This window comes from Mus caroli, chromosome 6, assembly GCF_900094665.2.
Source record: "Mus caroli chromosome 6, CAROLI_EIJ_v1.1, whole genome shotgun sequence".
Lineage (NCBI taxonomy): Eukaryota > Metazoa > Chordata > Mammalia > Rodentia > Muridae > Mus > Mus caroli.
Genome location: NC_034575.1, coordinates 56,233,455 through 56,245,043, shown reverse-complemented (window position 1 = coordinate 56,245,043; position 11,589 = coordinate 56,233,455). Strand labels below are relative to the sequence as shown.

Sequence of the window (11,589 nt, the reverse complement as noted above, 5' to 3'; positions counted from 1 at the left end):
GAGAGAGAGAGAGAGAGAGAGAGAGAGAGAGACAGAGACAGAGAGAGAGACAGAGAGAGACAGAGAGAGAGAGAGAGAGCTGATATACATCATTATTTTGTCTGTCACTTCTATTTGGAAAGAAAGGCTGAATCCCAAGACTTTGCAGTTTTTTAAGGCAAGCCTGGATGAATTTTCAAACACTATGGCTGTCTTCAGAATACTATCTAGTTTTTGTAACATTAATTTACTATATCTTAGGGTGGACCATTCCTAACAACAGTTAATTTCTCAGCAAACATGCATTTTAAAATAAAAACACAGGAGTAACAGGGGAAGAGGGAAGGTTAGAAATGATATGAATATAGAACTCCTCTAAGAAACTCTTAAAATAAATAAATGATAAAGACACAGATATTATAGGGCTGTAATTATCAGACATCAAAATAATTTTCAATTTGTCTTTATTTTATGTGCTATGTGTTATAACCAATTTAGTCAGGATGTCATTCTGAAGATATTTAAAGGAAACTCCACCTCATCGCATACTTTAGCTGACAAAACTCATCTTGTTTTAAGCCCAACAGTCCTACATTAATCCTAAATAGGCATGACAATGGAAGGAGGTGATTTCTCTTCTTTATTTAATTACTTGCCAGCAGAAAAGAGAAAAGCAAATTCCTCCATCCACCTCGATGCATTGTGCCTCAGATGCACAGTGACTTTGTTTACTTCTTGATGATGGGTTTAGGTTGTGCGATCACTACAGTTTATGAAGCTGGTGGTATGCCTGAATGTTAGTGTGATTGGATTAAAAGACATCTAGCCTGCTAGTAAAGCCTTTGGGACTGCACATGAGGGCTCTGACCTAGCTAACTGGAAAACTGCAGAGAGAACAGAAGGGTGGATCTGTAGAAGTAAGGCAGGAACTAGTTACATGAAGTTGGTGTCTGAGGGTGTAACTTTTTTATGATTTATTTATTAAATGTACGTGAGTGCTCTGCTTGCCTGTACACCTGGAAGCCAGAACAGAAGAAGGAATAAAATTCCATACAAATGGCCTTGAGCCACCATGTGGTTGTTGGAAATTGAACTCGGGACCTCTGGAAGAGCAGCCAGTGCTCTCAAACTTTGAGCCATTTCTCCAGCCCCTGAGAGCTTTACCCTTTAAAGGGCTCATCTTGCTCCTACCCTCTTCCCAGGATTCAACTCTATCTCAGGGCAATAAAGAAAATGACTTACATCAAGTTGCCTTCATGAAGCCAGCTACCACAGACTAAAGAATGTGAAACCATGCGTCCACGTACATCATTCCTTTTCTTAAAAGCTTCCCTTAAATATTTGTCATTGAGACCAAAAAAAAAAAAAAAAAAAAAACAAAAAAAAACAGAGAATGTAATCCATATGGTTTTTCCAGTTCTGAAAGCTGTACTGCTGACTGAAGGAGGGCATTGTTGTTTTTATTTTTGTTTTCACTCTTTTATGCTGGTGAGTACTTAGTAATGAAAATCAGTTACTTCTATTGAATAAATATTTCCAGGTTAGAGAAATATATTTATATGTGTCCTTGTGCTTATTCTCATATACATTCTGGTATACATGTGGGCATATCTCATGTTTATGCTAGTGCACACTGGTTCATTGTGAGTCTCTCTCTCTCTCTCTCTTTCTCTCTCTCTGTGTGTGTGTTTGCATGTGAAGCCCAGAAGACATTGATGGATACCATGACTCAGGTATTATTTGCCTATTTTGCTTTGAGACAGGCTCTCTCATTACTCAAGAACAGTACAAGTAGGCTATGCTGAATAGCTACTAATTTCCAGGAATATCCTGTCTCAGCCTTTACAACACTGCAATATAAATCCACTGCCCTACTTCAAGTATCTCTGGATTATTTTTTTTATTATTTTTTATTCACTTTACATCCCTATCACAGCCCCCTTCATGCTCCCCTCCCAGTCCCAGTCTTACAAATCCCACCCCCAGTTTCCCTACCCTTCTCTGAGGAGAAGGGGGCTGCCATTGGGTATCATTCCACAATGGGGCAACTAGTCCTAGCTGGACTAGGCACACCCTCTCCCACTGAGATTACAATATCAATTCTATAAATGACATTTATACAGTGTGAATTGTATAAACTATATATCAATTATATAAAATGAGCTAATGTTGGAGTTTTACTATACATTGATTAAATTAAGATTAAATTTTAGATAATTTTAAGTAGTAATGAGATGGTTTTTATAGGTGTGAAAAGTTTTTGAAGACTATAAATCATAATTTTGAATGATAAGTAAAATACCACGAACTTTGAGTACATTGGACACTCAAAGCCAATGCTGCATATTTCAGGCTCTTGAAAGCTTTAATTGCTTTCAAGAACCACTTACATACATTAGCTCAAAAACAGAACTGATCTCATAACCAGTCAAATAGTCCAACAAAATAATTGTACCTACATTAGTTTTATATCAGCAGATTCTAGAATATAAACGACTTATTTTTAACCTTTGGTAAAAACACATTCATTTTTAGCATTGTAATTTATCCATATATTAAGAAGACAAAAAGGTTTCTGGTGATGCTCTGAAAATTCAATGAAGATCTTTGTAAAGGTGGATTTTTCTATGACCTCTGTCCCACATAGTATGAAATAAATTCCAAATGATACTAAACTTTGAAACACAAACTATGTATAGCCTGATTTTGTCAAATCTTTTACACCCCAATAGGTGTCATGCAGTAGATACTAGTATTTTGATACATAAATGAGATTTTCATAAGTTTACTAAGTCTATCATTAATCATGAAACAGGTATGGATAGGATCCTCAGTAGACAGTAGACAGTAGATAGTAGACAGTAGACAGTAGACAGTAGACAGACAGTAGCAAAGATCCTCAGTAGACAGCATTCTGGAAGGCTTACCTCAGTGATGCAACATGGTAATGAAGAGAAGTCCTAGCTATCACTGTACAGCCTATATGTAGTATGGGTTGTAATAACATAAATCATTGTATGAAAATGCAAAACCACAGATAATAATTTTATATAAAACTATCATGAATATCCTAGTGGACACTAAATTATATGTTACTCTGAATTTAAAGTAAACCACAAAAGCTTTTAAACTTAATTGTATCCCAATATTCTATTTTTTTATCCAGACTACTGTAGACCTTTTAAAATAACAACATCAATTATTACATTCTTGGTACTTGGCACAGTTCATCTTTATGCTATAGCTAAAAACCCTAACCCTAGCAGTCAACAAGTAAATTTTCCTATTTGTAGTGTAGACCTTTAGTTTGGACAATGTGTTTAGAAGAGTGTATTTGTATTTTTATTTGTAACAACTGTATACCATTGAGTAGTATTGCTAAAGCAAATGAAGTAGAATAAATATTACTGATTCTTCCATGTAAACCAACTTGTGATGTAAAATCTCTACATATAGACCCAAGGTTACAGTACAGCTCCCACGTCATAGATGATGGGGGCAATTGCTCCATGAATATTTCAACCTTCAGCCTTTAGGTCATAACAGAACAATGAAACAAAACAATACTTCAAACAATGTGTCTTAAGAAGAGTGAGATCACTGGAAAGTACAGCCCTAATCTCATCACTAAAGGGGCTGAAATGTTACCCTACTTCATGGCTAACAAAATAAGACAAAGGCAACCAACCAGGTAAGTTGAATAAAGCAGATGACCTCCCATCTGTGGGTAACTATACGGTACACAATGTTTGCTGAGTTCAAAATACTGAAAAATGTTTTGGGGAGTGTGATTATCTTTTACCTTGAAAGGCAGCGGCTCTTCAGTCAGAGGGCTGATGGGAAGTGAGGTGGTACTGCTGGAAGGGCTCACGTCACTCTGCAAAGAAAGGACCCCTGTGTCAAAAACTCTGTGTTTGAAACCATTTTCAACATCCCTAATCCCAAACCAAAATGTCTTGTTCAGATAAATACATAGAAATGTAGAAATATAGAAATAATTTAGATTATGTGGAAAATTATATGGAAATTAAACAATATTCATGTATATTTTAATTAAATAGAATGGCTACCTTTCCTGTTAGGCAAAATGTAACATTTTCACTTAATTTATAGATTTACCTCTCTTCTGAATACAAACTATAATGAATCATTATGACATCATGACAATGGCTTTCTGTCTGATATTTACCCAAAAATCACATTTTTGTGCTTTTGGAGAGATAATTTAAACTATTATATTTACTTTAAGCACAGAAAACACATATAATTAATACAATTGTATCTACAGAAGTAGAGATTTAAGACTTCCTATTCCTAGCCACTGACATGTACACTTTCTTTATTTAGCATCCTTTATGAAATATAATATTTTATTAAATACTTGAGATTTTCATTCATGTACACACTGAATTTTGATCATGTTTGCCACTCACATTTCCCAATAATGTTCCAAGTTCACCCACACTCTCCCTATTAACATTATGCCTTTTTCCATTATTTTGTTTTATTTTTCTAAGCCATGAAATCACAACTTTGCTTCCAATATATTCAAGGGTATTGGGACATCCACTGAAGTGTGTGCAACTTACCAGGGGCCAAAGTCATAATAAGTGGACTCTAAATCTCCAAGTAGCCATCAAATATCATTAGCTCCTCAGCTATAGGTGGGACCTTATGAGTCCCTTGCTAGAATGTTGACAATCTTGATCTTGTAGAGTGAACCAGAGCTACTTTGAGTATATGAATGCAGTGGTTATATCATTTTCAGAAGATACTCTTTCACCCTGGCTTTTCCCAACCTCTACCTTCTTTTAATACCTCTCCTATAATTATCCATACGTCTTGAAGAAAGGAGAGTACAGAATTCCATTTGTGGCTGAGCATACCGCTGATAAACTTGCACCTGTTCCCTTCACTTCAGCCTCTTAATTTCTGCTTTAACCTATATTCACTGCTCAATGAAAAATCTCTGTTATGACTGAAAAGCATACTAATCTCAATGGAGATAGATATGGAGATATGAATTTAGAGGTCAGTTTACTATTATGTCTGTTTAGCAGAGTTATAGAAATAGATTCACCTGTGGGGTCTATGAGCTTCTGGCCATATATTCTTGGACAGCAATGCAGCATGAACGACTCATGAGTTTCCTCCTCTAGAGCAGACTTTAAACTTAACCAGAAAGTGATTGGTTATCCATACAACACTGTGCCACTATTGCATATATGAGCATGTCTTATCAGCCAGATTACTACTATGGCTTGAAGGGCTTTCTTGTAGGTAAGACTGTTCATGACTTGTTTTTCCCAGCAGCTTGAATGGCACCTCTCAATGCTATGATAGCTAGCTAGCAGAAAGGAAGCTTCCTTGCCAGTATCAGCTTTAGTTCCCCAGGTCCTGGACCTGAAGTGTGAGGTATTTTCAACAATACAATAATACCATTAAGTTTTGTTGGAAAACCAAAAGCAGTAGCAGTAGCTTTCATTATATGGAGGGTCTTGGGATATTTCTAACTGACAATAGGAAGGAAGGGATCTCATGGATGGCACTAGGCATTTGGCAATCTATGACTTAGTCCCATTGTAGGTTAACTTCAATTATCCCTTTAATAAGTTTATATAAATATATAAACATATTTAAGTTTAAAACTTATAAAATTACAGGAATCTAGTTTGCTTTAACAATAATCTTTAGAGCTATTTCTTCAGAAAGCCATCTCTATCCCCATCACACCTGCCACAACCCAATGCCAAAGGTTTTATGGGCAAATAGTGTTTCTAAAAGTGAAACTGAATTGGAAGACAAGTTACCCTATCTGAGTGGTGCTTTTAATTTGGAGGAAGAGGCCAGAAAAGAATTATCCTTCAAAAGAGAAAAAAATAGGGAGGCTTTGTATCATGCATTGACTGGAACAGGGGCATATTTGAACCCTAAGGCAAAATTAACAATATTAAAAGAAAATTTGGTGGTTATCTCAAATCTTGGCTCTACCGCCTAAAAGAAGTTACCTCTTTTGCTTTGGCAGACATCTGCCAGAGCAGAGACCAGCCTTACACTGACTTTTGCTTTGTCTAACAGGTGCAATCACAAAAACAAATTCTAATAAAGATGTGACAAATATATTGTTGAGGCAATTACCTTACAAAAGCACCAATAAAACCTGAAGAGAGCTGCTTAGGCCTACAGGGCATTCTGGAAATATTACAGATTTTTTTTCTGCCTCTGTGGTAACTTAGACCCACTCAACATCTAGCATCTAAAGCTATATCCAGAGATTTTGAGTCCTTTGGGCTGAATCCCTCCCATGATATAGCCACATTTTCTCAGCCAGATTTTTAAATAGAGGCTTCATACAGGGCTACCATGTCTCCCAAGAGATCTAAATGATTAGTTGCAGCCTTGATATTGGAGATCACACACTTAATAGGTATGATTTCTAGTTTTATCTAGTATATCCTTAGTTAAATAAATTCACATAGTACATCATGTAGATCACTTATCCAAATATGTGTAAAATGGCCTAGTTGGCCATCACTGGAAAGAGAGGTCCATTGGACACGCAAACTTTATATGCCCCAGTACAGGGGAACACCAGGGCCAAAAAAATGGGAATGGGTGGGTAGGGAAGTGGGGGGAGGGTATGGGGGACTTTTGGGATAGCATTGGAAATGTAATTGAGGAAAATATGTAATAAAAAATATTAAAAATTTTTAAAAAGTATGCGCAGAAATTATAGCACAAGTGGCTTGATTTGGCCATTTGTCAATATGGCCATGTTTCAAAACATTGTTGTGCACAATAAATACATGTAATTTAAAAAAAAAAAAAAGCACTCACGATCCAGGGGAATATTGACAGAGAACTTCAGGATAGGCTTAATGCTTTAGAAGTAACACTTCTATTTATGGGAAATCAAATTCAAAAAAATATTAAGATTAGGCTCTCAGTGCAATGCCATTACCTATTCTCTTAGATCTGCATAACTCCCTTAGAGTATAATATCTCTGAACATGACTGGTCTAAAATTTAGTCTCATTTAAAGGGGCTTTGGAACAATTCTAAGTTGGCTTTGGAGATGGATTCCCTACATCATAAGATCATGCATGTTTGTAACTGTAGAGTGGTATCTATTTCAATTGTGGAAGTGTGTGTAGCTTTTATCTTTGCTGTACATGAATACAACCTTTAGTATCCCTGGGCAAATTTGTTGATATTTGCAGTTGGTTTATTCTTATTGGTTTTGTTTCTCCTTGAAGTCTGCATCAATCAAGTTAAGGGCTCTGTAACTACTCATGGTCAACATCTCCACTCTTAAATTGAAACAGAAAGAGGGACATGCTGAATGCTGCTTGGTCAAATAAAAGACAAAATGACATGGTTCCAGCCCCTGGAAGAGAGCCATCAGGGCATAGGCCTGCGTGAGAGGTAATGGCTGCTGTGGATATAAGGCTTGTTTCTATAAAAATGTACATATTTCCATGTTTCTCCTTTGACGAATATCCTCTCTGCCAAGGTTCATGACTCCATGATAATAAGAGACAGCATGAGTTCTGAGACTAGGATGTGAGGGCATGTCTAATGTCTCAGCAAAATGATACTGTGACCTTGAAGGTCAGAATACTGTGACCTTCAAGACAGTCCTTAAAGGCTGTGAGAAAGAATGCTGAAAACAAGATTAAAAAAATATATAATTTCTTAAATGTGCAAAATATAAGGATGCAATATTAATGGCATAAGGAGTTCCACAGATCTAAAGGAACAGAGACAGCTGCATTATGATCGAGCTTGTCAGAAAGATACTAAGGAAGGAGATAAAGAGATTAAGGGAGGGGCAATTGAAGCACAAGATTCCAACCAGTTTTTGTTTGTTTGTTTGTTTATGCATAAAAGTGCAGGCAGATTTCTGAGTTCAAGGGCATCCTGGAGCAGAAGGAGTTTAAGTCTAGGCTCAGGTAGGAATGATAATTTCAGTTTGGGGTCCCACCCAGGTTTCTTTTTGTCCATGTTAATGCTTGCTGTCGTAAGAATCAAGGGGCTGGGGTCATAGGATGCTGATTCTATTAAGGGATCAAGGGAATCTGGGTAATGACTGAATTGATATATAAATAGAAGACTCCTTTTGCTTTGGAACTGCAAAACAAAATGAGTTAACCAGAGAGCTTTTAGACTAGCAAGAAAAAGCTGTCTCCAGCAAAATAGGTGCACACAAGGACACAAGTGCATATACACGCACGCGCGCGCATACACACACACACACACACACACACAGAGAGAGAGAGAGAGAGAGAGAGAGAGAGAGAGAGAGAGAGAGAGAGAACAAAGATAGAGAGACAGAGAGAAAAGAAAACAGAGAGATAGAGACAGAGAGACATAGAACACACACACACACACACAGATCAATCTGAAAAGGTACCATAAGCCATCAGCTTTTAACCCATAATTTGACTATGAATTGTTTGTTTTGTTGCTTCTAGACATCCCTTCCTAGGAACCCCTCTTAAACCTGGTCCTTGGCATTTTCCCAGCCCACTCTTCATTTAAATCTCTCTCTCCATTATTCTTTTTCCAGGTCTAGAGTACTGGATTGCCCCTAAGATATTTTTTTCTCCTTCCCTACCAATGTCTTTTTTATAGTTCACCCTCAAATAAAATTCAACAATTATACAAAATTAGAGTGGAATGTTTTAATGTTATCATAATCCTTTCAAAATATAATTAAATAAATGTCCTTGAACTAACTGTTTTAAAAAGACATAGGAGTTACCATTAATTCACTTTGCTAAAAGCAAGAACAAGTTACTGAGAATAGGCAGTAACATAAAATGTGTCAATATATTCTTAGAGCATTTTCTCAGAGAAACTCTTCCTAATGGGAATAAGCAAATAAAATGCAAAAAAAAAAAGCCATGCCCACTGTCTTAGTGTGTTTTCTCTTTCTGTGGTAAGAGTTAGACAAAAAGCAACAAGGGGAGGGGAAGGGTTTATTTGGCTTACAGGTTACAGTTCATCATGAGAAAAGCTAAGGCAGGAACTGCAGGCAGGATATGAAGCAGAGGCTGTGGGGAGCACATCTGAAGTTAGACCTTGCTGACTTCTTGCTTGTGATTAATCATGAATGAGTCTGCCAACATTTGTCTTGTTTTAGTTAAGACATACATTATATCCTGCCAAGTTCCTCCACTTATTCAAATATCCCTGAGAGACCGTTTAAGGATGAAAGAAATGGGCTTAGTCAAACATCGATACTATATACCACAAACTCTCCACATACACATTTGTGGTCATTGTTTGACTTCCTGGACTTGGTCATACTCTTTTTTGTTTGCCTTGAAAAGACACTGAGAAAATACATCTGCTGCTGGCATGGTATTGACCAGCAGCCTCTCATCTCTGTCTCTTGCATCTTTTTTCTGCTTTTCCTATAATCATCCTCACTCTCCTAGTGGTGAATTTTGTATCGACTGACCAGCAAGATCCAGCAAGAGGTCATGGCCATGGTGATATGCGGCTTAAAGGTTTGCTTCCTCTGGCTTACTCAACTCCCCCTTTTTACCTAGCCCAGGCACATGTGTGCAGGGACTGTACTATCCACATTGTGCTCCATACCTACAACAATTGCCAGTTGAATAAATGCTCCACTGACATAGCCATAGGCCACTCAGTTTGAGGAAATTCTGCCGTTGAAGTTCCATCAACCAGGCAGGTCTTGTTGAAAGCCAAAATTACCATGAAATCTACACTTCTCAATTTGATTTTCAAATATAGATATAGAGAACTGCAGAAAACCATAACAAAAACAAAGAAAAAGCTCAATTAGCATTGTTTAATGAACAATAGTGGCTTTAGTTCATAGACACCAATATTCCAAAGAATGGTAGATGCATCACTTTTTTAGACTTTCTATTTAATGGCATTTCAATTCACTTACAATGAAGTGGGTACATTGTAAATATATATTAAAATTATATTTCTTCTGGCTTTTGTCTAAAATCCAAGGAAAAGAAGTATTAGCACCGAGACTTTAGCATCACTTTATGTAATCTACACTGCACTTAGTACATTAAATGACTCAGAAGGACTTTACATAAAAACTGAACAAAACATAAAAGTTTGGAAAATACCAGTTAGTGGCTATCTTTAAGTTCTAATTTTATTCAAATCTGCTAAGCTACTTACCAATCAACATCCAGGAAATATTAATTCCAAAGTCAAGTGACTATAGGAAAGCACAGGAAATAGTATGAATTTCAAATTATTGTGAGTCAGTTCTATGTTAGAAAAAGTTTCTTCTGCTATCCACTTCACTTCACAATTCTAACATGAGAAATGAGAAAGAATTTTACAGAATTTGATTTTTAAATGTTATGAAAAAATGTGACTCTGTGCTGCTAGAACAGCTTGTAGAAAGTCAAATTTCTGATTCTTGTGTTGAAGGGTCTGTACTTGTAAAGTGCCGTGCCCCTAGCTGTGGAGATGTTTGTACCATATACCCTACATATAGGTTTTATGTTCCGGTAAGACAAGAATCAAGTCTTGTAGCAGACTGTTTTTTAAGCAATGTTTCTACAGGGCTTGCCTTATATAAGTGTTTAAAATGCTTAGCTCAAAGAGGCTGGCTCAGAGCTTTTTCCCAGTATCACTAGAATTTCACTAGAAAGCCATTCTAGTGAAGATTTGTTCTGGCCTAACTATAAACTCAATTTGTATGGTGTTACTTTAGTTCTGTTACTCTTAGAAGTTTTTGCCATAACTGTTTGAAGCAAGGAATCAATCTCACATGAAAACATCAGATGAACTGTACATAAATATGAACCTGTGAAAAACAAAATATAACACAAGCCAAAGAAAAGTGTTTTTATTTTTACCTTACTGTTTGTGCAATTCTATCCAGTGACTTACAATTCATGTGTTATCTGGGCATGTTTATTCTTCTAAACAAAATTTCAACAAAATCTCTGGAGTTAAGTATTATCAATACTTCAAATCTTAATTAACTTGCCCTTTTATTCAAACAGTTTAATATTAACACAATTGCTTAGCATGATACAAATTCACAAAATTGAAAAACACTCATGTTGCTTTTTTACATTTTTGAAAGGTTACAACATATATTAACTCACATTGTTGTTATAAAAATAGTTTGTTAGAATTAGGGCTTCATATGCTTTGGTTGTATTTTAGACTTTGGAAAAAGCTCAGTAATTCCATGGAAACGTAAAGGAGGTATACTCCCAGAGAAGAAAATATCGCCGCCCACTGGTTCTCCTTTGTTTCATGCAATACTCTACTGGTTCCTTGCATGCCAGAGACAGCTCTAGATGTGATAGGTTGTAAGAAGCCTGTCCTACTTTTAACAGGTGTCTTTCACTTGCATGTCCAGTTCTAAGTCAAATAGGTAACACACTCTTTCCAACACCAAAGAAAATTCGTGATTAAAAAAAAATTCCTGCCTTTAAATTATTTTATCCAAATTTGATCTCCCCTTTGTACTTCTGCCTCAAGCAGGTGATCTTAATTTCTTTTCTATATATTGAGTCTCATGTTATATGTGACATTAGTATTTAGTGATGTTAGTGAAGTGTTTGCAAACTGCAAGTTGACTAGTGTTTC

At 36.3% G+C, this 11,589-nt stretch overlaps 1 protein-coding gene across 3 annotated transcripts in view; it reads right to left on the bottom strand.

Moving 5' to 3' along the window:
- Ccser1 (coiled-coil serine rich protein 1) overlaps window positions 1-11,589 on the bottom strand; it is a 1,127,242-nt gene that overhangs the window by 696,218 nt on the left and 419,435 nt on the right. For all 3 annotated transcript variants that reach the window (XM_021165504.2, XM_029478490.1, XM_029478491.1), the window contains exon 7: window positions 3,782-3,856. In XM_021165504.2, coding sequence (XP_021021163.1) covers window positions 3,782-3,856 — 75 coding nt within the window. The remainder of the gene's footprint in view (window positions 1-3,781; window positions 3,857-11,589) is intronic.